At 45.0% G+C, this 26,580-nt stretch overlaps 5 protein-coding genes and 1 long non-coding RNA gene across 9 annotated transcripts; 1 reads left to right on the top strand and 5 right to left on the bottom strand.

Annotated features, from left to right (window-relative positions):
• The first annotated feature begins 194 nt into the window (after positions 1 to 194).
• On the top strand, positions 195 to 4,265 carry LOC124417861. The gene is made up of 3 exons (XR_006934206.1): positions 195 to 252; positions 3,562 to 3,869; positions 3,957 to 4,265. It is a non-coding gene; the product is annotated as an uncharacterized LOC124417861 (long non-coding RNA).
• Positions 436 to 1,197, bottom strand: LOC427882 (histone H1). Its single transcript, NM_001396439.1, is given in 1 exon segment — positions 436 to 1,197. A coding segment is annotated over 1 exon segment (657 nt). The 5' UTR covers positions 1,155 to 1,197; the 3' UTR covers positions 436 to 497.
• On the bottom strand, positions 2,999 to 3,523 carry HIST1H2A3 (histone cluster 1, H2A, III (similar to human histone cluster 2, class H2A, member C)). The gene has a single exon (NM_001396615.1). It carries the CDS (start codon positions 3,477 to 3,479, stop codon positions 3,090 to 3,092), a length of 390 nt encoding a protein of 129 aa, NP_001383544.1. The 5' UTR covers positions 3,480 to 3,523; the 3' UTR covers positions 2,999 to 3,089.
• Positions 4,266 to 4,934: 669 nt separating the features above from the next.
• WBP11 (WW domain binding protein 11) lies at positions 4,935 to 14,486 on the bottom strand. 3 transcript variants are annotated; one of them, XM_004937668.5, is made up of 12 exons: positions 14,353 to 14,486; positions 13,309 to 13,418; positions 12,450 to 12,481; positions 11,882 to 11,975; positions 11,493 to 11,689; positions 10,548 to 10,681; positions 9,846 to 10,045; positions 8,884 to 9,078; positions 8,177 to 8,278; positions 7,235 to 7,546; positions 6,461 to 6,643; positions 4,935 to 6,039 (listed from the first exon to the last, which is right to left on the bottom strand). In XM_004937668.5, the coding sequence occupies exons 2-12, from the start codon at positions 13,370 to 13,372 to the stop codon at positions 5,606 to 5,608; spliced, it is 1,947 nt and encodes a 648-aa protein (XP_004937725.1). In that variant the 5' UTR covers positions 13,373 to 13,418; positions 14,353 to 14,486; the 3' UTR covers positions 4,935 to 5,605. The 3 variants fall into 3 exon arrangements, with proteins under 3 accessions (XP_004937725.1, XP_025010726.1, XP_425454.2); XM_025154958.3 differs by having other exon boundaries at positions 14,366 to 14,486; XM_425454.7 differs by having other exon boundaries at positions 14,373 to 14,486.
• Positions 14,487 to 16,540: 2,054 nt separating this feature from the next.
• Positions 16,541 to 20,101, bottom strand: SMCO3 (single-pass membrane protein with coiled-coil domains 3). 2 transcript variants are annotated; one of them, XM_046914866.1, is made up of 2 exons: positions 20,012 to 20,101; positions 16,541 to 19,676 (listed from the first exon to the last, which is right to left on the bottom strand). In XM_046914866.1, the coding sequence occupies exon 2, from the start codon at positions 18,065 to 18,067 to the stop codon at positions 17,390 to 17,392; it is 678 nt and encodes a 225-aa protein (XP_046770822.1). In that variant the 5' UTR covers positions 18,068 to 19,676; positions 20,012 to 20,101; the 3' UTR covers positions 16,541 to 17,389. The 2 variants fall into 2 exon arrangements, with proteins under 2 accessions (XP_046770822.1, XP_025010728.2); XM_025154960.3 differs by having other exon boundaries at positions 16,541 to 18,081.
• Positions 20,102 to 20,293: 192 nt separating this feature from the next.
• ART4 (ADP-ribosyltransferase 4) lies at positions 20,294 to 24,863 on the bottom strand. Its single transcript, NM_001142255.1, is given in 3 exon segments — positions 20,294 to 22,453; positions 23,097 to 23,823; positions 24,793 to 24,863. Coding segments are annotated over 3 exon segments (870 nt in total). The 5' UTR covers positions 24,844 to 24,863; the 3' UTR covers positions 20,294 to 22,361.
• Positions 24,864 to 26,580: the final 1,717 nt, after the last annotated feature.

Raw genomic sequence — 26,580 nt, 5'->3', positions numbered from 1 at the left:
CTGGGCAAAAGCAGCCGTGGAACCGCGCGGACGGCGGCTCCAGCACAGAGCGCCGGGGCCCGGGGGCGGGATGGGGCGGGGACGTGCGAGCGGCACGGGACGGCAGCGGGGGCGGTGCCGGGAGGGGGCGGGGCTAAAGCGGACCAATCACAGCCTAGCGCGGGTTATTTAAAGCCCGCCCCGAGTAGCAGCGCGGAGCTGCCGCTGCCACCGTCCCGCCCGGCCCGGCCGTGCTGCGTTCTTCTGCGGAGGGTGAGCGGAGAAGCGCCGCTTCTGGCGCCTAGATCCCCAACTGCACGCAGCCCTTAACAGAACGGCTCCTATCTCCCGTGCAGGCTGCGGCTAACGCGCCCAAATCTGAATCTCTGCAACTGAGATAATTAGTTGTGCTGCCGCGGTTCCCGCAGCATTCCAGCTCTTTCTGAGAATAAATGGGTGGCTCTTAAAAGAGCCTTTGGGTTTATTTAAATGAGCAGACTCGAATTTCTTCTGTCATCTTACTTCTTTTTGGTCGCTGCCTTCTTTGCCTTGGCCGCCTTGGGTTTGGCCGCCTTTGACTTGGCAGCTTTGGGCTTCACCGCCTTTGCCTTGGCCGGGCTCTTGGCAGTCTTCTTGGGGCGGCCAGCCTTGGTAGCCTTCTTGGGGCTCTTGGCCGCCTTCTTGGTGGCAGCAGCTGCCGGCTTCTTGGCTTTCTTGGGGCTCTTCTTCACCGCCGCTGCCTTCTTGGGCTTCTTGGCAGCAGCCGCAGGCTTCTTGGCCGCCGGCTTCTTGGGCTTGGCCGCGGGCTTCTTCTTAGTCGCTTTCTCTTTTGTCTCACCCGGCTTTTTATTCAGCTTGAAAGAGCCCGAGGCGCCGGTGCCCTTGGTCTGCACCAGGGTGCCCTTGCTGACGAGGCTCTTGAGCCCCAGCTTGATGCGGCTGTTGTTCTTCTCCACGTCGTAGCCGCCGGCGGCCAGCGCCTTCTTGAGCGCGGCGAGGGAGAGCCCCTTGCGCTCCTTGGAGGCGGACACGGCCTTGGTGATCAGCTCGGTGACGCTGGGGCCCGCGGGCTTGCGGGCTTTGGCGCCGCCCGCCGCCTTCTTCGGCTTCTTGGCGGCGGCCTTGGCGCCGGGCGCAGACACCGCGGGCGCGGCAACGGGCGCGGTCTCCGACATGGTGACGGACGTCGTCCACAGATCGGGGGGAACCACTGGGCCCGGAGCAAGTCGGCGGCCTCGTATTTATAGAGCGGAGCCGCGCGGTGATTGGTGCGCTGCAGAGCCCGCCCCGCCGCACGGCGCAGAGCTCCCTTCTCCCCGCTCATTTTGTGTTTCTTAAGAGGCGAAAAAGCGCGTTTTTTCTACAATTTCCGCCACCGAATCGCCCCAAGTCACGGCGGCGCGGAGGGGAAAGGCTGCTGCTGCCACGGGCGGAGTTTCTCTGCGGAGAGACGAAGGGCGAGCTAAAAAAGAGCCGATAAACCCCGAGTCCTGGACCTGGGCAGACCTCGGGAGACAGAAACTTTTGTTTTTCCTTCTAAATAAAATCCGCGCCGTGGGAAGCTGCACCCCCAGAGCAACGAATTACTGTTCTTTAAAGGGTCTTCTCTTAATCTGAGCCGAAACCCAGGAGCTGGGGTCGCTATTTTCATCGCAAATCGATTTCAAAGAGGAGGAAGTAACACAGGCTCATAGAGAGCACTGAATATGGATTAGAAATTAGCTCCTTTGTCCCCGGTCCTTTGACCCATTAAAAATGATAAAAATCAATTAAAGGAGTGCCCGATGCAGAGAGGTGAGGGGCGGCCTGACGTCCCCCGAAGGATTTCTCTTGCCCCGGGAGGAGATGGCCTCAGAGCGCTGCGCCGCGCTGCTGCTGCGCCCGCATACAGGGATCCATCCCCGCCGCCGTGCCGCAGAGGCACCGAGCAGCTCAGCGAAGGGGCTGACACGGGGGCAGATCTCACCGATCACTGCCGTCGGTACCCGGGATTCCGTCCCTCAGCTTTGTTTTTATTTTGGTCAGCTTTGGTGGACATCTGAGTCAAGAGCGACTGAGGCGTTCGCTGCTGCAGGTGGTTTCCCGTTCCCCTGTGCTGCGGCACTCCCCGCGTTGTTATTGGGGCTCTCCCTGCAGAGCGCACACTGCTTACCCCGGGGTTACCACGCAGAGCCCGACTGCCACCCTGGAAGCAGTGCCAGAAGCACCTGCAGCTCTGCAGGCCGTTACTCTGCCGGCAGGAGGGGGAGAGCCTCTGGCACACACCATCGAGGCCACGGAATAAACGTGCTTAACTTCTCATATCGGAAAGTGCTCATTCCAATTCTCTGTACTATTTTTTTTCTTTTTCTTTTTTCCCATATCAGGAAATGCTCATTCCATTTCTCTGAGCCGTTTCCACTGTTGTCTGCAGCCCTCATTTTTCCCACAGCCGCCCCTAAGCTGCTGTTGCCCTCTTGTAACCATTTGTGGCACCGCAGTGTAACATCGTTTTGCTTCCTATAACTTCTTGTTTTATTAAAGCACGCTCACTGAGCCATGAATGGTGATTTCTGTTTCTGTCTCGATGTCTCTATTACAACGTTCACTGCTGTGGATAAGGTGTGTCCAAAGCTGGCAGCGTTTCTCCTCAGCTCACAGAGCTCTCATCCCGGTGGAAGGCAGCAAAGAGGCACAGTTTGGACAAAGCCACGACAGAACTGCATTATAAATTAATTTGGAGTGCCCAAAGGGGGAATGACTGAGTCTGTAGGCAGTGCTGGGGCAGGCCTGCTCCGCAGGGGGATCAGTGAGCTCCCAGCTTCACACAGACTGGGAGAACCTTGCTGATGGTTCTGGCAGGAATATTCAGCTTCTTGCCTTTCTCACCTCTACTGAGCTGATTCCTTTTACACGAAATCAAACTTTTTGGTCTTTTATCACACATTCAGCTTTTAGCAGGTTATTTATCACATCTGGTGTTTACCCTAACACGCTATCCTCACGCTAACACCTGATTTTTAGCAACAAAGCCAACAGATATTTTTGGGATCTGCAGCTCCTTTATGAGAAAGTGGGTGGCTCTGAAAAGAGCCTTTGGGTTCCTTGGAGATGGAATCATTCCTGAGCTTTCACTTAGCCTTGGCCTTGTGGCTGTCGGTCTTCTTGGGCAGCAGCACGGCCTGGATGTTGGGCAGCACCCCGCCCTGCGCGATGGTCACCTTGCCCAGCAGCTTGTTGAGCTCCTCGTCGTTGCGGATGGCCAGCTGCAGGTGGCGGGGGATGATGCGCGTCTTCTTGTTGTCGCGGGCCGCGTTGCCCGCCAGCTCCAGGATCTCGGCCGTCAGGTACTCCAGCACGGCCGCCAGGTACACCGGGGCGCCGGCGCCCACCCGCTCCGCGTAGTTGCCCTTGCGCAGCAGCCGGTGCACGCGGCCCACGGGGAACTGCAGCCCGGCCCGCGACGAGCGCGACTTGGCCTTGGCGCGCGCCTTCCCGCCCTGCTTTCCGCGGCCCGACATCGCTCCTAAAAGCACAGCACAACCACCGCCCTGCTGACGTGACTCACGTGCAGCTTCAACCCCCGCCCTTCCTCTTTTATAGCCTCCCGCAGCGGCCCGGCTCGCTTTCCGATTGGCCGGTGTGCTCTCTCGCTCGCTCCGACCAATGGCGCCGCGGATCCAAATCTACCCAATGGGCGGCGGGCGGCTGCCCTGTTTCGCGCGTCCCCCACTTGCAGCAGCGCTTCGCGGCGGTGGGCGGGGCGTCCCCGTGAGTTGATTCCGCAGTCGTTCCTGAGCGATTTGATATCGGGACAGAAAAAGTTGGCGGCAGCGCTCAGCGCTGGACTTGACCTCCGTGCCATCGTCCATCCCTTGCCCGATGCTGAGGAGCCAGACAGGGACGTGAATGTATGGACTGAAGCACGAGCAGCCCCAGGTTCCCCTGCTGTGATAAAAGCAATGGGAAGAAGTCGCCTCTGTGCTCTTTTCACTTAGATCTGCACTGAAGGCAAAGAAAAGAAATCCCCCACATTGATTTAGCTTAAGGCAAACCAGAGACCGAGTCTTTCTGCTGAAGTTTCAACCCTAATTGCGCCTGGTTTCTATATATAGTCCCTGCATACAGTGCAGTTCATCCAAAACCAGAACAGAATGGAGAAGCCCTATGGGAGAGCATCACATGACACAGGAGGCAGTTCTCTACCTGGCCTTGAACCCTCTGCAGAAAAAGCACCTCGTCTTCCCTGGAGGATCAAATCCAGCTCTTCTGCTCGTCTCCAGAATCCAGGAAAACAAAATCGAAGGGTAAGTTTGAGTCATCAATACTCAGTTAGTCTGAGGCTTACAGCCAACTAAAGGTATTGTTTGAGGTATCCACCAATCTGGCAGCCTAAGCATAGATTTCAGTAACGAGCATTTATGTTACGACAGCCACCAGTCTGGATATATTCACATAGAATTGATTTATTGTTAGAGGACTCACTCTTAAGCCCTTGAAGTCATTCAGTGTAAGGCCTTCAACGGGGACAAAGTTCTCCCAATCTCTTCTATGCTCTCTCATAACAGCACCTATTTTGCTGCCTTTTTTAAGAACAAGACAAAGGCACTTTCCTAAGTAGCTAATTCCTAATCTTGTGCTCCAATTCAGTGTCTCAGACAGAACTTAAATATTCTGAAAATGCAGTTCTCTCCCTAAAGAAGCAATACATGTGGGAAAGTCTTCCTGCCTACGCAGCTGATCCCACAGGTCCTAACATGGTGTTGTCTACAAGAACCCACTAAGTTTTATTCCCATTTGACACAGACTGCAACTATTTGTTTCTTGTAATGGTTTCTGGCATATTGACTCTGTCAGTATAATTTATGAAACTAAAACAATATTTCAAGTAAAATATATTTTTTGTACTAGAAAGTGAGAACCACCTCCTTTTCCACCTGTATGCTAGATTTACATATATCACAAGGAAGCCAGTATTTTGATACACTGAATATTTATTGTCTTTCACAAGACAAAAATGAAGGTTCCCCTGCCAATGAAAAGCCATCAAGATGCCAATTAAAGGGACAGGGTACGAAATTCCAGTGTACAGTATATGCAACAAATGACCACCCTGACTACCCCGGAAGAAAGATGATTGATCTCACTGCAACTAAAAAAAAAAACCAACAGGATTATAAAATATTTACAGAAAGGAACAGTACACAAAATAAAAACTGGACAACCATGTGTGTATGAAATGCTGCTAACGCTTTTCTGGCTCCTTAAAAATTGGCTCCACTACCCTCACCAGAGCATTCAGGATGTGAAAGGATTCAGGAAGAGCAAAGTTACCCCCAACTCCTATGCCCCCTCCACAGGGCACCATCACCTCCTCCAAGGAAGTGGGAGGACTCAAGGGAAGCAGCATTGCCTTACTGACTGTATTTCCCTTGCTCCAAGTGGACAAGCTAGCTCTGAAAGGAAGTACCTGGCTGCACCTCACCTGCAGCAGTCTCTAATCAGAGCATACTGGCAAGTTAACCCATGGGTAGGGAACCATTCCCTGTCATGTGAGCCCTTTCATTGCTTGCAGAAAGACCTTCCCCTCTTCCTCTGTGGTGGCCTGATTCTGTGTTCAGAGGGCAGGAAAGCTGATTGGGACAGGTCAGAGAAGACCTTCCATTTCCTTCATGAAGGCTTCATACACATCATCCTTTGTCTGTACAGAGATAGGGGCAGACGATCCAGCCTTAGGGGCAGCTTTGGTTAACGGGAGAGCAGGCTCATCATCCTGTTTTCTCTGGGAAGCAGCCAAAGCCCCTTTATTCTCCCTGCGCACTCGCAAGGCAGTGGGCACAAAGCGAGTGATTTCCGCCTTGGGGTTGGTGATCTGTGGCTTGGCACTGATAGTAGCCGTGGCCTTCTTCTCAATGGTGGCTGCACTGGTGTCATCCGCCTTGGGACGCTGAATCAAGCTGGGTGGGGCACTCAGAACACCCGGGTTTGGAAGAGGAGCTGGTGGGTAAAGCCCAGGCGGGGCAGGTCCTAATGGAGGCACCAGAGGTGGCCGCAACATGCCCGGGCGAGGAGGAGGGATACCTGTAAAGAAGAAAAAAGGTGAGCTGACTCTACCTGGGATTCCTAAAGTCTTTGGACAAAAATAATGCACAGGCTCAGAAAGCCAAAGACTGTCAACAAAACGCAGAGGCTCTGGCTTTAGAGAAGGGGAAACAAGGAGAAGTATTGCACCAATGGATAGTTCCCAACAAGAAGGGAGAAGGAAGATGAATTAGGACAAGAAAACTGCTCAGCAGACTTGGAAAGCCACAAGAGCCTGTGTATTGCTCCCTTTTGATTTTCAAAGTTAAAATCTGAAAAACTTCCTTGATGATTTATCCCATTGCTATTTCAGAAATCAGAAGCACAATTAGATATACTGACTTGGTCACCACAGCAAAGATTATACAGAACTGGGAAGGCAAAGTAGGGAAAGATTTGGCTCTGAAGCAGAGTACTTTACCTGGTGGGGCAGGAGGTGGCAGACGAGGAGGGGGCCCACGTGGAGGAGGGCCTGGGGGCAGACCAGGTGGGGGACCAGGGGGAGGGCCTGGGGGTCGCCCGGGCGGGGGACCCGGTGGTAGAAGTCGAGGTAAAGGCCCACGCAGTCCTGGTAAACCAGGAGGTCTCAGGAAAGGAGGAGCTCCTGAAAGTATACACATAAGAGAAGAACTTAAGTTCATGGATAAAAGAACAATCCAACCCACTAAAGATTTAACAGGAACTTCAGAGGTATCCTCAAACTAGCCAGCTGCCGGATTAAACAGTCTCAGGAAGAGGCAACAGTTGTAGAACCAAGAAAGCTTCCTGGTTATATTCAAATACAAATACTTTCTCCATCTTGGTGAAAGGCTTTTCCCCATGTATTGAAGCAACAGCTGAGAACAGCAACTAAACTAGGTTATCTAAACCTAAACAGCTAAAAGTGAAAGAATATTTCAGTCTCCTCGGGCTGTGCTTCTGGCCTGAGAAGTATAAACTAATTTCACTCTGTTGAAAATAGCTGCTTTGAGGTTTGAGGTTCCCCTTCTAGGGGATGTCAGAAACAAAACTGGGGGAAAGACATTAAAACCACAGACCGACCATGGAAGAAACCTCACAGGTCTCAACAAATACAACACTGGGCTTCTGTACTTAACATCTAACATGCTGTGCAGCTCCATAACCCTGACACTGATAAACCATCTGTACTACTGAGCGCCTGCATTCTTCAAAACAAAACAAATCAAACATTCACCCGGTGGAGGGCCAGGAGGAAGGCCAGTGGGTGGCCCTGGGGGCCTCAGTGGAGGGGCTGGAGGCGGTCCTAGAGGAGGTGGCCCAGGCATAGGAGGTGCCTGTATCTGACTTGAAGCAACAGCTTGTGAAGACTGCTGCTGCTGAGTTGAGGCTGCAGCAGATGACCCAGTCTCTGCAAGAGCTTCTTCACTGTGTTGCTGCTGTTGTTGCTGCTGTTGTGATGCATCTTCAGACTCTGAGTCTTCTTCCTCCTCCTCTTCTTCTTCTGAATATTCTTCCACTTCTCTCCCTTCTTCCGGGATTTCCTGACCTGGAAACAGACATATTTATAAAATCAGTCCACAGGTAATAACTTTGTCAACATAAAACACTAAATAAGAATAAAAAGAAAATAAAAGAAAAATTCACCTCAAAGGAAAGAAAACTGACGATATTAATACACAGAAACTGCAAAAAAAAAAAAAGTACTAGATAGAACTGAAACTTCAATTAATAAATCTGAACTGCAGTTGAGTCTGTGGGAGATAAAACTTTTTATTTAAAAAGTATTACAGATTATTTAGTCCCCAAAACAGACGTAATCACGACTTCCAAGAAACCCATCTTCTCCCAGATTCCTTCCCACCCCCCCAAAAAAAGATACACGAGTCTCTTTGGGTCTATTTAAAATGAAAAATCTTGACTCTATGGGTTAATACTTTTCCTCAAAAGGATAGTTTTAGGAAGTATTAAACCTTGCAGATAACAGGCTGAGCACACTAGGCTAAAAATAACAACCTAAATTAAAACTAACCACACCTTACTGCCATACTGTAAAATCTACTAAGAACGTAATGCATTTACTTCTATAAAACAGAGATTGTACAAATTAAGTTCACCAGAGAAACCTTATCTGCAAATCTAATGGTGTACCTCCTCTCAGTGTATCTGTATCACCCACCTGCCATTCGTAACATCATGGCCTGGAGTGGAGTCAGTTCTTTCATGTTCTTTTTCTTCTTCCGTGATTTCCCAGGCATGTCTGCAAACCGTACGCTATGACCTGGGGAAGGCAAAGCATGGACAAAAAAATGGGCAAAAGGAACAGAATAAATCAGTAAATATAAAAATAAAATACATACTTATACAATATGTAAAAACAAAAACGAATGTATATATAAAATACATGAAAGTCTTTCACTTGATACAGAAAGTACATCATGATAACATAATGATGCTCCTGAATAAGAGTTAATAGCCATCTTCTTCTCAATCTCCTCAAGTTTTGGTAACTTAGGGTTTTCTGTCAATTGGACTTCCTTTAAACAATCAAGAGCAATCATCCAAAAGCATTAATAGTGCAGCCACCACAGAAGTACTATTCAAGTCACCAAAGAATAACTATATGTTACAGTAAGGCTTAATTTCTTGCGGGGTCCTTTGGTCTTTCAATGCTTCAAGTGAAAAATCTTCCACATTCAGATACTTCACTTCTTGGTAGTTTCCATTCATTAATAAAATTCTTCAGCTGCAATTTAAATGAGCTAGAACAGAGTTCCTTGGCTAAACAGACTACTCCCTCCCCCCCCCAGTCAGGAAAACAGACACTGTTTAGTAGTACTTTTCTTCTGAAAACTCAAAAGCCCAACCTGTAAATTCCCATCATACCTGATTTCTTTTCTTCTCCACCTTCCCTCTCCTTGTCATTATCACGACGTGGGAACTCCTCACCTTCACTGTCTGCATCTGACCTATCACTGTCACTATCATCACTACTCTCATCATGCTTGTCTTGATCCATATCCTCAGGGTAGCCCTCATCCTCACTTGTACTGGACATATCATCATCATGCCCTCGCTGTCCTGTGAAAAGCAAAGTATTAAGACAGAAATGAACACCAAGCTTACTGGTGTGAAAGGCACAACATTTTAAGTTCACAGTAAGAAAAATCTTCCTAGCAACAGAGCAAACATAGTGTCAAATCCTTCACTATTTAGCACATTCTTAAGGAGTATTTTGGGGAGCATATTGGTAAGATTTCCTATTATCAGTTGATTAACTGGTACAGTAAATAAGCGAAGGGAACTGAAATATACAGCTTCCCCCTCTAGAAATATTTCAGCCCTTTTTGGTATGCAGTAAGGCTGATCTACCCATTCATAGAAACTTCCACAGAAAATAAAGTAACTGTTTGAAAACATATCCCCAGATTTGGTGTTAGGGCTTTTGTTTGTTTCCTTGGGTTTTATTGCAATCTGGGGGGGGGGGGGGGGGAGATTACTTCTCTGCAAATACACATACTATCTCCTTAAAAACAGAGTAAAACACATTGCAGCCCTGCTAAGACTACATGGGAAAACACTTTTTCATTAAGTTGCATAAACTGTGTATCTGCCAGCTGAAATTAAAAGACACAGCATTTAGAAATACACTCAACAACAAAATTGCAGATGTTATGAAATATATCGGAATCACCTCAGGATTGCAAATCACTCAAAGTTCTTCAAATAGTACAAACACTCATAGTACCCAGACAACATCTTATCTAGAGCACACAGTGTTCACAGCAGTACTACCCACGGCAAAATGAAGAGGTCAAGAGCCCAGAAAAAGATAGGAAAGTCCTTGCCTGGTTCAGAACCATAAGAGACGTCTTCCTCTCGCCTTCGAGGAGCCATCTCCAAAGCAAAACCCACTTTGCGGCCATACATCTGTAGGACCTGTGGTGGGGGTGGCCCTGGAGGAGGTCCTGGGGGTTTCCTGCCAGGAGGTAAACGTGGAACACCGAGCCCAGGAGGAGGAAGCATAGAAATAGATCGAACTGGTGGTCTGCAAATAAGACAGAAAACAAAAACCAGAAAAATCACAAACTATAACAAATTGCTTATGCAACAAGTTGGTGAAATCAGACTACACAAAAAAATTGCATGGGAAGAACTAGTACTAGCTCCAGAGCCAGATACACAAATAAACTAGGGAGCTTAAACTGAATATACTAGCAAGGCAAAAAAAAAGCTACTTCACAGTTTAAGGTGCATTTATGTTCAAACAATGAGGCAGGGCTTTAAGTTTGACCAATAAACAGAAAGACAAGTGCCAGAAGGTACAAAATACTACCCAAATCAGTTTAAACAAAAACTGTAACAGGAGGGAAGGCTTAAGGTTTTTCACTTAAAACAAACAAACCAAAAAAAACCAACAAACCAATTCACTCTCACAGAATTTCCGATTTCTGCTACTCAATATTACCTCTGCTTCCAACCCCAGCTCTCTCCTAACAAAAAAAGTGCTCCTGTTCTCCTTTCCCCTCCAAGCATCCTTTCCCTCTTACCCATAGGCTGATGTCTTCTTGAGGATAGAAGGTGGCTGGGCCCCAGGAAGGGGAATGTCTTGTATAAGGATGTTGGAAGGTGCATGAGGCATGTCAGGTAAAGGGATACTTTCCACTTCAACATGCTGAGCATTCTGGGGGAGGAAAAGAAAAGAAATAAAAATTGAGTTACTTCCACGGAAGTAATTGCACAGTCTTATTACCTTTAAGAACACTCAACACATGGGACCAGCCATCACTTGCCAGAGGTCTATTATGAGGGCAGTCTGCCTTACTGCTCTAAGTCAATGCTGCAGTAAATGCTTTCAGTACAAAACAAATCACACATGCAGTGCATACATGAAAAGCTTTAGTCTTTCAGTGAAACCCAGCCACATCTTCATCACCATTCTATCCCTAAGACATAAAAACTGCAGGCAAGTATGCCTACACCTCCTAAGCATCCAAAAAGCTTAAGTCACGGGCTCTGCATGTTCCAGAAAAAGAAAATTTTAAATACATGCACTTGTGCAACATTATATTCTTCTGTACAGTTAGGAAGAGTTTCGCAGACAGGTCCTCAAATGAATGTCAAATAACTATTTCCAGATCCAGATTTAACAGAGATACCAACTGCACACTCATGTTCTCTCTCCCTCTTTAATTCAGAAAACAGATTCTGATGTTGACCTGCAACATCGACTTTCCTTTTCCCTCTAATCTATTGTTAAATTAAATCAATATTAATTATTAAATCAAGAGAGAGAAATACAGACTTGTCATCCTCCACGCTGTCTTCACTGAAATGCTAACTGGAGTTACTAAGCAACCTGGTGCATGTGCTTAATATTAACTAAATATATACTGGTCTCTTACAAAGATCCCTTCTTTTTAAACTGTTGCACCTGAAGAAGAAATGAAGAGCACACAGTACACAGTTACAAGCCTCAATACTAAAAGCATTACCTTGACAGCATCAAAATACTGGCTGAGTTGTGCTCTCTTCTGCTCATACTCCACTTCCAACTTGCGCAGTTCTTTATAGATGTCAGGATTCTCCTTCTCATAGAGCCGTAAGATACGCTCAAAAGTCTCACGGAGCTTTTTGCGTTTATCCTTTAGCACTTTTTCATTAAGCTGTGGCTGCTGCACTGGGTTAAACTCTAATCAAAGACAACAAAAGCAAGCCAAAAATTCACAAGTCACTCTGCTCCACAACCACGATTAATGAAATGACTTCAAACCACTTTCAGTTCCTATTTTTCAGAAAGTCTTCAACATTAAGACCAATTGTAAGTCACTCATTACTCAGTGTTTGACTGCTATCTTCAACACGCAGTACCTCCCCTACTCACCCATCTCATCCAATTTTTCCATGTCCCGGATGATCTGCTTTGGGTCTTTCATCTTCAGTACAGCTGCTCGTACCATCATTCGTTGCTTTTTGTTCTAAGAAGATCAGAAATCAAGGAGATCAGAAAAGTGACATAGGAGAAAGAAAATCTTTGTACCAAATAATCTTCTTTCAACACTCCCGATCTATAGAAAAAACAGGCATCTCAAAATGCCTTGCAAATATTAACCATGGCAGGGGGTTGTAACTCCACCATCACTATTTACAGATGCTTCTATAATTCATACATTCCAATGAAGACACGTACAACCAGTAAAATAAACCAACTGACAAAAGCAATACAGTGAATCACGCCAACAAATACATAAAGGGTTTTTTTGTTTTGTTTCAACTCAAATCCAGATTTCTGTCCGTGTTTTCTTAATTGTTTGGACAGTGTATTCCTAATTAAATATTACAAAATCAACTGAAACACTGTAGTCTATTCACCACTCATGGCCCATTATAATCACAAACATAACGCATAGCACAGGGAATGCCAAGTAAATGTTCCAGATCTCTTTACATACCTTTTTTAGTTCCCTCTTCCGAGCTTCCTTTCCTAAAGAGAGGGAAGAAAAAGGAAGAGAAAAGTAAAAAAAAACAACTTGAAAGAGTGGATCAAATCCACAAACAACCTTTCCTTCATCAGGACAAGCACTATTTCTTGATAGTTCACTCATTTTGCATTTTTCATTAAAGAAAAGGAAATTTTAAAGCTCATCTTCCCATTGATAGACAAAAACACTATGAAATTGACTTCTATTTCATACGTATTATATAGAAAGAAAATAGCAGTCTTCAGGCCTCTAGAAGCAGTGACGTTTTTATACAGAAAAGAATAATAGACAAAAAAAGCACAATGATGCATGCAATAGGAAAAGACTGCTGCTGAAATATAGTGCCAACAAGAAACAATGCCCTTTAAAAATATGCAGGTTTTGAATACACATCTGAAGCAAAGCATGCTCACAGTGGAAGTCTGGGTTTTATGTTTCTATGTAGCACTGAAAATGCAGTATGCTACAAAAAGGAAAACAAGGTTAGACAGCTCCCTCCCGTAACCTGAGCCTTTGCAAAACATGACACGTTCCACAAATTCTAGCCTCAGACAGATTACCTACACTTCAAGAAGCAGCTCAGCCAACAGTTAAGTATAGAAACTTCAGAACACTCATAATTACAGTAAAAACTAAGGGAAAAATAGTGCAGAGCAGCAATGGCATGCAAGCTAGTAGCCTTCTTGGCAAGTTTTTACACCAGCCAAAATGGAGACAGCACTTTTTGGGTTTGGGAAACTCAATTCCCAGATGGATGTTATGATCTTATCCTCAGAGAAAGCTTTTTATCTGCTCCATTTCCTTTTGCTTAGCTTTTACGGGTACTTACGAGCTTGATCTGTGGGATTCATGAATTTCCCACTCTTGGTGGATGATGTAGATCTCCGCCCCATTTTGACTTTTTTTCTTCTGCTTCAAAACAAAACAACTGAAAAAGACCTAGAAAAGATAACCGTAGTTTCAGGTCCTATGCATAAGTAGGACACGTGTGCTTATTCAGCCTCTTTGTGTTAGTAGGTTGACAAACAATCAAACAAAAGAAAACCTCAAGTATTTTGAGATCCTCAAATCCTATACAAGTTCAGGCATTCACATCAAAACCATCCCATTTTAACTAAGTACCTCTTATTAACTACTTACTTACAACTACTTTAAGTGCATACTTTAAACAATTCAGCTTCTTCTTCACCTCAAGACTTAAACCTGGAAGCTTCTTGCTTTTAGAAAAATAAAACATGTTATTTTAACTTTTATTGTATCCCTCCATAACATAAGCATGTCGGAGCCTCTCTAGCTTCCCACTTAATTGCATAAGACATCTCTATTTCAAATGTTTCCCATAAATATCCTTCTTTCCCCAGACTTCTAGGCTGTCCTTGACTTCTCTCCTACCAACCATCACCACGTTCATCAAAAAGCACTCTGTACACATTCTTTTTCTCCTCACAGACCACTGCCCTTATGCCATCTCAACCTGTTTCAAGCTGTGTCACAATGATCAAAAGGGAAAGATTATTCTAATAAAAAGTTCTTTCCTGCCTTTGGGCACTTCTTTAACTTACAGTCAACTGCAGTAACGGCTGAACTACAATCAGAGGCACTGCCTTCCTCAAAGAGAATAACACTCTCAAACAATGATCCCAAATCCTTTTAGGTTAAAAAGGGGGGTCCACACAAGGTAACTGCTGAAGGAGAAGGGAAAAATCAACCAACCCAAAGTACGCTTTGCGAGCCCTGGGAAACGAGGCGGAAAGCCTCCCATGGAGCACACGAAGGCCTACCCTCCTCCCTCGAGGGATACTGGGGGAAAGGAAGAAGGCGGCAACGCCAACCGAATTCCTCCCCCCGCTCCCTTTCCTATTCCCCAGCCCACCTCCATCCCTTGCCTCTCACCACTCGGCCCGGCGGGGCAAGGCGGGAAGGCTCAGCTCCCTCCCGCCGCTGCAGCCTCTACCACCACCGCGCTACCCGCCTCTGCTGCGCCGCCATCTTGAACCGGGACGGACTGGCGCGCCGCGGTAAAGCACGGCCGCCGTAAAGCACGACTGTCGTAAAGCACGAGTGCCGCACAGCGCTTCTTAGAGCCGCGCTGCGGAAATAGAGGCGCGCTAGCGCCAACTCTATGATCTCGCTGCCCTTCTGGCACGCGCGGGGGCTGCCGGGACGGCGGCGGTCTGGGGGCGTTGGGAAATAAAGCCCTGAAAAATCTGACTTGTTCTGAGACTTTTTCACTGCTTAATAGATGCTGTGAGAAATAAATGGATGTAATTTAAATCCTGGCCCTGTCCTTGCTTTGTGACAGAAAGAAGCAGAGTAGAGATTATGTTTCCTGACACCTTCAGCAGCCGAATGAGGCTGTAGGTTGCTTAGCGGTAACTCATTTTGGCTGTCTTCTTCACTGGGGTTGTGCTTATTCAGAACATGTGCATTGTACAGATTTAATTCGTCATTCTGTGTCCACACACGGAGCAGGGAGGGAATACGTGAGGGGTGTGATGGGAACACCTCCACCATGCGCATCCTTGATGTGTGCCGTATCACTGGAGAGAGAGATTGCTGAGCCTTTGCAGGCTGCCCACTCCTCACAGGGTTTGGCCCTCTCACTGTGGCAATACTGGGCTCGGGGCAAAGCGTTACCACGGCGACCACGGCTGCTTTCTCCCAGGAATGTCTGCTGACCAATAGGAAAACATAACACACAACTGTCGGTGATATCAGCGAGTCCCACAGATTTTCTTCTTGCTGGAGTTGGGGAAAAGAAGGTGTTGTGGTTTTTTTTTAACCTCAGAACTGCCTTGTGGGGCTGGGAGGTGCTATGCCCCACTGTGAGGTCAGCTCTCTGGGGTTCTGGCCAGGCCTTCTGCCCAATACGCTGTGGGAAAGGCTCCGGCCTGCTGGGCTCCGGCATCTTCAGCATCTTATAGACATGAGGACATCTCACGTACCTGCTTCTGCATGGAAGACATCCTTCCACTAAGCCCAGCAAGGTCAAGAATCAATCAAAAGGTGAGTAGAAACTGTGTTTTTAGGTTCTTCACTGCGTGCCCTGCTTCCTCTGGCACTGCTTAGAATTTGCTTTCAAGAAAATGTAGGTAAGCTCCCTGAAAAGTACAATAGATCTGCTTCTGTTTGACTCCACTTTTCTCCTACAGCAGTGACTGAGAATCTGACAGAAAGACATAGCGAGCTCATGCTTTTTCTCCCTAAATTAGAATGTAGATTTGCACGCAGAAAGCAGCAGGAATGAGGAACTCCTGCCTCTGCAACACTCAAAATGGCACTGCATCTGCAGTTGCGCAGTTTGTACAGCCTCTAAACAGCTGCCCCTAAGCTGACTGCTGTACAGGTCAGGAGTGAGGCTATGTCACACATTAAACAAGATGCTTTGGGTCACCACGTCAACACAAAAGCTTATGTCTAGGTAAGGCATTGTTTTTTGCTTCCTCTGAATTGACTCTCCTGGCTCACACTGCCCAGCCTGTGGCTTATGCTGGTCCCAGGTTATCAATTCAGCAATGGCCTCTCTGGCATCTGAACGTTGTCACTGATGGCACAGAGCAGCTTGAGAGCCAGCAGCTGCACTGCCATCTAGTGGCCTCCACATTGGTGAAAACAAACGAGAAAAAAAAAAAAATTAAAGTGGAAATAGTAGGAAAGGGGGGGGGGAATAGTATATGTATATAAATTGTGTGTATATATATGTATACATATATGTATTTATATATATTTTGTATAAATGTGTGTGTGTATATATATATATACACATTTTTTTTCCCTTTCCTACTATACATATATATACGCACACACACAACACCAAAACAAAATGGAAGACGACAGTGGACAGCTTCCTTGATGTAATCTCACCCATCTCTTCATTTTTGCAGGCACAATCTAACCAACATTTGATGCTGAATATTCACAAGCATGTATGAAGAATTTATAAGCTGCATCCATAATGAAGGATTTTAATTTTTTTTTCTTGATTTGGTTTGAGATTGATTTCTTATGACAATTAAAAAAAAAAATAAACCAAGTGCAGGAATGAGAGCTCTGAGAATATTTAGGTATATTTTTATTAATTCCTAAATTCTGTATATTTTTTTCAAAGAAAAAAAGCAAACCACGGCAAATCAGAGCTTGGCAGCAAATCATGCTCTTGCTTCTAGCTTTGTTCTGAAAGTCTGCAAAATAAGGCCATTAGGTGGCGAGTTGTGAAATATAGTATCAGAGTATTCTTGGCAGTCCCACACTGGTGACTCGTGAAGAACTTGTAAGTAAATTTAGAGCATTAATAGGGCTGTAATCTTACAAATCCTTGTGTAAGCATGTAATGCCATTTGATTAACAAAGCAGCAAGTGTGCACAGAAATATCTACCTGTGAGTGAGCAGGAGCAGGACAATACTGATAACAAGATGTTGCTCACAGCTAGATACACCAGGAGCAGCACAGCTGGACTCTCTCAACTGTTGGGCCTGTAGGCCCATGATTTTCCTATCTGTTAATCTGCTGGTATTAGAATTTATATAAAGATCTCTGTCTGGCTCCTCAGGCAGAAATGGCACAGGAAATAGGAGTTAAATGTGCTTCAGCTAGTCCTTGTAAGCGCTTCTATGAATGGGGAATTCAGCCTGTCAGATTTAGCACAAATCCACACTAAGAGTTTAACGACAACAGCCAGCCTGGTGAATTCTCCAGGTGATTATATGGGTTATTTTGCTGAAATGATTTTCTCCCATCATAATGTTATTTTGATGGAGAAACTCTGGAAGAGAAAAATTGTACTTTCTCACTACTTCTGTTCCAGCAGTGCATGTTACTGTCACCAGTACTAATAGCATTCCATCTACAGTGCATTCTGGAAAACAGCTGAAGAAAAGGTGCCATGTATTTAAAGTGTTGACTTTCCATTCACTGAACTTGATGTCTGACCAAAGAAGTCACTTCATGTATGGCACGCTGGTATTTTTCTGAGGCTTCTTTAAACTCAGCCAGGTGCTCCTCATAGCTCCTCACAGCTGCCAGCAGCTGATTCCTCTCCACGGCTCCCAGAATGGCATGGAGGATCATTTCCATGCCAAGCCCAAGGATAGTAATGCTGATTCCCCCAAGAACAGATGCCCCAATCTGCGCAAGGAGGCTGATGAGTTTGCAGACAGTGATAGTGATAAGGTTGGAGCTAAGCAGTTTGACAGCTACCATCCCAGCAGTTGAAGTCACTTCTCCAAGAACAATGGAAAAAACTTTATGGGCTATTGCAATTTTCTCCAGCTCAGGCTCTTTAATGTCGTACAGCTTCTGGTACAGCACAGGCTCCAGCTTCTCCTTCATGTCGCCATCAATCTTCTGTACCTGACACTGAATCTCATGCATTGCTCGAATGATAATATCACAGTTCTCTTTGACAGTGCTGCTCTCTCTCATCTTGATGTGGGTGATAGTACACCCCAGGTGTGCATTCAGAACTCCAGCCAGCTCATTTGTTGCATGGAAATTCATGGACATGCAGTCAAGCAATTCCCGGTGCAGATGGATCAGTTCTTGCCGTCTCCTGGGGTTTTCTGGGTAAAGGAGGTCACTCAGTGCCATTCTTCAGGAATGAACTACTTCAAGAGAGAAAAGAAAGCTCTCACTCTGTATAGCACCCATAATCCCAGCCCTTAATAAGCAGTGAAATGTAGACTGCTTTGTGTCTGCCTCACTAGTTCTTTTTATACTTGGCAAATCAAATCCCAAGACACAGCTTGTACATCCACAAATCTTAAACTCTGTTATGTATCCTTGGCCAAATCATTCAAAAAGGGCCTTATGAGACATTGGACGTGCCCAGAGCAACAAAACCAGCTAGCAAATACGTGATTAGTAGATCGATAAAATGAACGTGAGTCTTCCCTCCCTTAGGAAACTGCAGGTGGAGGAAGATGAACTACTTCACTACAAAACAGGAAAAGCTCATCTAGCCAGCAAAATCTAAAATAAGGTGTGGAAAGGAAAGGCCTGTTCTAGACATACTTCTCTATCAGCCTACTTTTTTTTCAATTAGTGGCATCCAATTTTTAAATGACTATAATGACTGTGCATTCTGTATCAGCGTGAGGGTCTTTTAAGCCACTGTAGTTTATTTCTTATCCCATTCAAGAGAAACATAGGAACTTTGTATGCATACTAAATCACATTTGGGAATTCATAGAGAATAGCAAAATTATCTATAACAAACCCATCTTTACCCATATCACTTACACGCAACTCCCCCGGTGTTTTCTTTCCTGATAAGTAGCCCCACTTCCTTCACTGTTTCTTCCTTCAGTATTCCTAATCACATCCCCTCCTAATGCCATGAAGTCCCCATTGATTTTTCACTGCTGAATATCAAGCAGCTCCAGGCAGCCCCTTGACATTCAGTGTGCCATGTCAACTCCTGCAGGACGCCTGGGATGACAGACTGCCTTAGAGCAGCAGGCAGCAGCCTGCAGGGTCTGCCCCGCTCATGCAGCCACACTCCCTCTCTGTACCACTTTCTTTTAACCCATCACCAGCTGCTGACTTCAGCACACGCATCTTACATTGCAATGGAGCCAAACAGTGAATGAGTAGGATGACCAGTTTCTTTGGTGACACTTTTGCTTTCTCAACCCTTCTATTGCAAATCTGAGCCGCTGTTAGGCATTTCCAACATAAATCTCTTCTTGCTCTCGGCGCCCACATACCGCAGTTATAGCTACAAATAATCAAGTGTAGGAGACTAGCTAGATTTTTCTTGTTGAAAGATACGGTTGTGCCATTTTTGTCCTTTGTAGTTCCTGCATTATCAGCTAACTGTGAACCCAGCTGTATTTCACTAAATACATCTTCCCCAACAAGATCACTGTGGAAAAGCAGAACGACCTCAACACTCCTCTAGCCAACTTTTAGTGCTAGCGTTCAACTACAAGCCAGTTCTCTCATGATTTTATTCCACAGTATTTTGCACAGTACATTGTTGTTTCAGACACTTACCTTGCAGCTCTGTCAAGGGAATAAGCTCTTTAACTTATCTTTCTTAAGGCTACAGGAAGCAAAGGTTACATACAGTAAAAGGTTTTGACTTTCAGGAAACAAAAAGTCCTTCCAGCTCAAGGTATGATTCCTTATGCTTCTGGGATGTTGTTGGCTTGTACTCTGGCTCACTGTGATATTAATCCTTTCCACTTCACTGATGCTAAATTGAAAGGTCATTTGTTAACCCCCTTTTATACAAACTGAGAAGACAAAATGTTTAAGAGAAAGAGCATTTCAATGAACATTTTACCTACTAGAAAGCTATGAAGAATACCAATAGCATCTATTCTTTATGCATGACTCTTTCAGCTTCTGATAATTTCTTTTGATTTTACGTCCCTTAAACATAAATTATCTCTTATTCTTCACATTGACACTTTATTAAAATTCACTTTTTAGACAGGCCACATACATTTCCATATTTCTGTCTATTTCTCCAACTCCAGGCATGTTTTTTCCCAGATGCTTTTCGAGTTAAACATTCAGACTGCCTACCTGATTGTGCCCAAGTGCTCTTTCAAACAGCTGAATGTGTACAGGACAGTGATCTCATCCTGTTTCCACTGTGTTCCTCTGGTGGTTTCCAGCAGCATGTGATGAGTCAGGGATCCAGAGCCTGGGCTTCAGCTGGGTCCTGCTGCCTGCCTGCTTGCCATTAATTTTATTGTGTGATGTTTACCCGAGTTCTCCTCATTTTCTTCCTCAATTCCCCTTCCTTTTAATTTTAACACAGTACAATTTATTTCACACTAGTTCACGATTCTTAGGTCCTCCAAAGGCCTTTTGTTCCTGAAGAGAATAAAGACAGCATGAATCCATCTGCCTATGGCAGAAGTATCTATGGCCATTGCTGAAAGGGGATGCTATAACTTACTGTTCTCAGAACAATAAAAAAAGCCCAACATGTAGGACATGTGAAGACTTCCGTAATATGTTTAATTTTATGTATACCCACTACTATATGCAAACTGAAGGATTATAGTTCTAAGGATGATGTAGTGTAGATTGTTTGAGAGGACTTAGACAACTTTACCAATAAATATCAAAGGTGAAAATAACCCATCTGCACCTCTACTATTGCTTTTCAGATGACATGCTGACGGTCAGATCCATAACTCCTGCATCCATAAGAATAACCATACCTGCAGCTTCTGACACCATATTTTGCTGACCAGTTTGGTAAGACCACTGTAAAGGCTGACTAAGAGCTTTTTCTGTGTTTTTTTCTAACACTGGGGTCTTGTGGGGAGAGTAAGGTGGTTCAATGATTTGTAATATTCGTTTCGGAAATGTGACATTCTAGCTGAAAATATCTGTATTTCTCCCTCTGTGTCATCTGGATTTCCTCTGTTTGCTTTTCAGAGCCAGACACCTCCTTCAGAAATGTTAGCCCGCCTCGGTTTAAGCAGTGACAAAGAAAGGCTGCTGAAGGCCTGCCAGAACCTGTATGAATTAGTGTACATTTATGTCTCTGCAACCAACACAATATTCCGGATCCTTAATCACCATCTTGGCACCAACTTCCCCATCATGACAGTAAAAGAAAACTTCAGCATTAAAGAGAACCTGCAGCTCCTGGTCAATGCTTTAAAAGAGATGCAAGCCACAATGGAAACAAAAGACAAAGATGTACAGGAAAGCATGAAGCAAAGGTTGTATGCTAAAATTACCGGTCCTATCATCTCTCTACAGGAAAAAATGGCTGCAGTGAAAGATATCTATGAGAATTATAAGGGGATTATAGGAAGTATCTTGGGCGCACTCGTTGCAGTGTTGTTAAGACACGATAATTTCCCTGGCACTGTTGAGTCTGCTATGGAGCAGTTACTGAGTTCACCTGCTTTGTCCCTCCACGTATCAGAACTTCTCATGGACTATGCTGATATCATTAAGATGCTGCAACAGAACGGGACACCGAGTACCACAGAAGACGGCTCCTCCTCAGGTGAAACATCACAACAGCTCAAGCTTCGTTCTATATCCTCCAACTCTTCACTTTTTGCTTTCATACAGACCCTACTCCGAGGACACAGATCCATAAAGAAAAGCCTGAAAGTAGCAGCTGACAGCTTAGAGGAGGCTTTCAGGGTACTGAGGCCGCCGTGTGAAGCATTCCAAATCTTTGTTAAAATGATTGAAGAATGCATCCCAGCAATAACAGAAAAGTTGCAAGAGACATAAATGTGCCAACGTGCTAGAAGTCCACCTTGCTTCCTTTAATTCTCACATAGGAAGGAGTTCGAGCAAGCTTGAACACACACATTCAAGACATACCTGTGACAGCTGTTTCTAATCTTCCCAGTTTGAAATCTGTACTTAGTGTGTCTGAGCATTTAGGAAAAATAATAAAGTTCTGTCAATCAATTATTTGAAATGAATGGTAGAGCAAAAGAAACAAAACTATGGTGTGAAATATACATACAGAACAAGCTAATCGTAAAATAGTTCAGCATTTAATCTGTTCAAACTGCACAGGCAAACACATTTCAGGATTTCTGTAGCAGAAGCTGTTCAGTCTGATAGAACACGATACTACATTTAAATAATTACATGATGGTCTCTGCCATTGCATGCATCTATATCTGATGTCAGAAATACTGAGTGTCAGACAACTCATTTCAGTCTTCTCAAAAAACAAGGACACTCACATTCCTTACGTGCCCTCATTTCCAATGCTAGCGTTTCTCAGGTGCCTAAAGTTCTGCATTTCTTGACATTGGATTTCCAATGGAATGGCAGCACCAAGCTTTCATGGAGCTGCTCAGAAAGCCAAGCAGTTCGTCCAGCTGGTTTTTTTCTTGCCTGTTATTCAAGTGTATATATCTGGATGTAGCCAGAGAATCGGTCATTGCTTGGCCAAGCACAAGAAAACACCAATTACACTAGGAAGAATGATGGCGGCAGAGGCAGGAGAACCACCGTTCTTGATTCTTGAAGCTGAAAGAAAGTTGAGAGAGCAGTCATTTAAATCTCCTTTGACTGCCTAGGACTTCCTGCACTTTCTAACACCCTTTGCCCCAAGGAGACATTTCCTCAAGTCTACCTACTACTCTGGCTTAGAGTTGGGCAAAAATTCTCATTCCAAATGGACAAAAGCAGGATCCCATATTGGTGGTGCACTCTTAGGACAAGGCTGTGGAACAAACCCATTGAGGTCTTTCAACAAAAGAGTTATCTCTTTAGCCAGGAAACTGATACCGTGCGTTTTGCCAGTCATTACCTCTTCTGTCTTCTGCCACAGGAAGAGAACAGGAATGAAGCATGGTTGTTTGGTTTACACTTATTTGAGCTTGCCAGAGGAGTACTGCACTAAAGTCCTGTGTAGTCCTGAGGCCTGACGTGTCTGAATTCAAGTTGCCAGTAAATCTCATCTGTCCTTGCAATAAGGAAGGCTGGGAAAGCAGTGTATGTGTCCTGCAGCATCTTTGCAATAGCAGATAAGAAAGCAGAGGCTGCCAAGAACCCTGAGGCCTGCTGTGCAGCAGGTGGCCCTCTGTAGGTACATCTGGTGTGGGCTGGTGGAGCTACTGGAGACCAGGCTGGCCTGCATCCCACCTGCTAAAAGGGGCATATACAATACCTTCCAAGAGCTGGCAGTGGTACTTGCTGTAGTTCCCCACAGAATGCAGGTGCAGCCGGTTACCACACCGTGTCCGAAAGAAGTTTTTGACAAGGAATATCTCATAAGGGGGAATGAGGACTTCCTTCTCAGACGTGTAGTAAGAAAAGCCTTGCATAGCTGCTCCCAGGCAGGTTGTCACCGTAAACAAAGTTTCATTCCCAAATTTCTGGGCTTCATTCCAGAGGCGAGAGGTGGAGGTGAAACGGCCAAATCGCACCATGCTGCCAACTGTAGCCTTAATATATAAGTCCTTTACACCTCTGTGCACCCGGTAGCAGTGGCGTTTCCCTACGTTGTCCTTGCTGCTCTGCCATTGCTTCATTATCTGGATGGCTGTCGTTAGGTAAAAGTGAAAATATTTGAAGCTGAAGTTGTGTCTGTATTGCTCTGGAGACCTTCCTGCTGTGGATGTGGCCCAATTCAGCTGAGAGTGCAGGGAAGAATTCATGGTGTAAGCCATGAGGGCGGTGGCATGACTGTCATGCATCTCCCTCAGGAGACCTACAGAGCTCTTCAACAAAGCTTCCTGAGCCTTCTTCCAGAGGCTCGAATAGTTCTTATTAGCAGCTATTTCCTTCTGGAAATAGTCTCCCCGCTCCAGTTCTTCCATCATCTGCTCTCTGCAACCCAGGTACTGGTCATCAAAGGAATGTAGAGCCATATCCATCATAAGGTGGGACCCTGCCTGCAATGCAAAAGCAAATTATGGTTAACATCAGAGGTACGATTTTTTTTGTGTGTATCTCTGTAAATGCAAGACAGATTTTCCCCTTCCTACTCCCTTCAGTTTTTCATTATTGGCAGAAAAGGCACAGAAAGCAGGCATCTTTGATGAGCCCTTCCTGAGCAACCTTGGATCCAAGCTCCATCTCAGCAAATAACAACCAGAATGCTAGAGTTCTTATTTTATGGAGATCAATGTCACTGAAGACATATGGACAGTTTTCACTTCAAAGGGCAAGAGGATAGGGCCAATAGGACAGACCTATACTGCATGGAAATCAATATTCTGCTCATGTTTTGTAAGTGATTTTGAAGAAGGAAAGAATAAGCAAAACATTATGTCAGGGGCAGTGCAGCCTGAACACATCTCATAGGTGAATTTCTTCTTTCTGTCTTATCATACCCCATGGACATATTCTGGCTCCAGAGCAGGATGTTCAGCACGGAGAACGCAGCAGCACTGTGCCAAAACTTTTATTTATCCACTTTGTCCCAGTGAGGCCAGATGGACTTGTCATGTAAATAAACACTAAAACATGAGTGAGGTTTTACGTAATCTCTAATATATTTTGTTTGTGAAAGGACACACTAATTATTCAATACTCTTCTTAGCTTCTGAAGTTGCTCTGGTCCATGAACCATATGAGAATGCCAATTATTTCTCAATGATACTGTAATTTCTTTGAGGGGAAGCTAAAATTCACAAGAAGTAGAGCAATGTGGTCACTGCCCCATCCAACAGCACACTGCTGTTGGCAGAATCTCAGCTGAAACAGGCTAGAAAAGGAGAAGAACAATTCTATGAGAATTAATCCAAAGCTCCTGGGAGATTATATTTTAAATTTATTTAAAAGAAAAAAAAAAAAGCTTTACTTCAGTAGGACACATGATTTCGCCATTTCAGATAAAACACAGTGTTTACCCCTCTTACCAGTCTTTGCAAGATCAGCAACAGAATGCTGGCCAGCAGAAGCATCGACATCCTGGAGTCCTCCCAAGGACATTGTAGAAAACACTGAGCTCAAGCAGGGAACCCTTGCATTCGTTTCTTTCTCTTTTTTTTTCTTGAGTTCTGGAGTTTGTATTTCACTCTCCAATTCTGGTGACAGTTCTTTGACCAAAGATCACCCAGTGGATTCTTAAAGCAATTCAGATGTCACTGATCACGCCCAACAGTCAGCTTACTGGTAGAAGTGTGCCCATAATCCACAAACAAGGGTTGGATGCACTGAGACTTTATGAGTTGATTCTTCACTCCAACTTCAGCAGCTGTCTTTTGCCTTGATAATTCTCTTAATTCCAAGGTATCTTGCACTCTTGTTCTTGCAAAGAGAAGGGAAACTGACTTGGAGAGTTCTAAGACAGCTCTCTGCTGAGGAGTATATGTGAAGTTAGGGTGGAGAGTACTCCCCGGCTGAGAGTTTAGGAAGTCATTTTCATCACCTGCAAAGCTCTGATAAAGCCTAGCCAGAAAAGCACGGTAGACTGGGATCCCATCTGGAGGCAGAGATAACATAAATGTCTCTCTCCTCTTTAGCTTCTCCCAGTTCCTAATAGCATGCTGCCATTCCTCCACCTCCACTACTGCAGAGTGGCACCTTGTTGACCTGATTACATGGTTACACTCAGAATGAGTGCATAAATGCAGATTCTACATCGAGAAAAATCTCTCCCTGCTAGCCGCTTTGCAGTCGTCCTTCCAATTAAAGGGCAATGAGTCACTCACGTGCAAAGACCCATGACCTCCGGCAATAATTCTGTACAAAAAAAAAAAAAAAAAGAGCAAATATTACCAGTATTTCATTCTGACTGTAACACAGATCATCGAAGCCCACTTCTCATTGCCTGTTATTCGTAATAAGTTGGTCAGAGAGGTTTTGAAGTGGGCACGCACAGCTATGGCGATAAATGCAATGGCCATACGATGGCAGCAGAGGATGAGTAATGGTATTGAAGTGTCCCTTGAGTGGGTGAAAATCGAGCTGCTCCAATCCAACATTGCATTTGTGATCTGATTTGCACACTCAGGTCTCCAAAGGCCATATAAAGGTCTGGTGACGCAGTGCAGATTGCATGATCAAGGCGTTAATGTTCACCTTCCCAGAAAAAAATATTTATCAAAAGGAGAAGAGAAATGTAAAACTAAAAGAAATATGTAAATATTGACTGAAAATTCGATTTTATTTCTACCAAAAGAACCATGCAACATCAACAAACACTCACATTCATGCAGCAGATACTTAGAGCTCACTAATCTCTTTGGTATTTTCCTGGCAATGTTTTCACTGCTTCCAATGAGAGTGTTGTTCATTTTACTAGATGCCCTTCAAAGGTGAGTTTTTCTGTGGGCATCACTTTGTGTCAATAGAGGAACCACTCTCAGATATTTGACCAAGACAAGCAGAGGTACTTATTAACGTTTTCTCCTTGGCCAAGGTCAGTATACCCAGAGCAAGCCATAACAGCTTGCCAAAGGAGGGCTTTGCACACAGCAGCCATCTGTGTAGACTTATCCCATGTCCTTACTTTAGTGTAGGGTCTTCCAGAGGAATTCTGAATTCAGTAGGCAGCAAATCATTACAAATCTGGCTATCCTCTCCACCACTCTAATGGTATATAGGAGTCATTACCTGAATCTTGGTGTAGTCATTTAGTGAAGCACTGGCACAGGCTGCCCAGGGAGGTGGTGGATGCCCATCCATGGAGATATCCAAGGTCA

The sequence above is a fragment of the Gallus gallus genome, chromosome 1 (assembly GCF_016699485.2).
Source record: "Gallus gallus isolate bGalGal1 chromosome 1, bGalGal1.mat.broiler.GRCg7b, whole genome shotgun sequence".
NCBI lineage: Eukaryota > Metazoa > Chordata > Aves > Galliformes > Phasianidae > Gallus > Gallus gallus.
Note: the sequence above shows the minus strand (reverse complement) of the source record. Positions and strands in the feature narration are given on the sequence as shown.

What these genes read in the sequence shown, in the direction of transcription:
- HIST1H2A3 (NM_001396615.1), bottom strand. Translation starts at nt 3,479, where the DNA reads ATGTCGGGCCGCGGAAAGCAGGGCGGGAAGGCGCGCGCCAAGGCCAAG.
- WBP11 (XM_004937668.5), bottom strand. Translation starts at nt 13,372, where the DNA reads ATGGGGCGGAGATCTACATCATCCACCAAGAGTGGGAAATTCATGAAT. An exon ending in GGAAGAGGGAACTAAAAAAG is followed by an intron (nt 11,976 to 12,449) that starts GTATGTAAAGAG and finishes TGATCTTCTTAG; the next exon opens with AACAAAAAGCAACGAATGAT. An exon ending in AGTATTTTGATGCTGTCAAG is followed by an intron (nt 10,682 to 11,492) that starts GTAATGCTTTTA and finishes TTCCTCCCCCAG; the next exon opens with AATGCTCAGCATGTTGAAGT.
- SMCO3 (XM_046914866.1), bottom strand. Translation starts at nt 18,067, where the DNA reads ATGGCACTGAGTGACCTCCTTTACCCAGAAAACCCCAGGAGACGGCAA.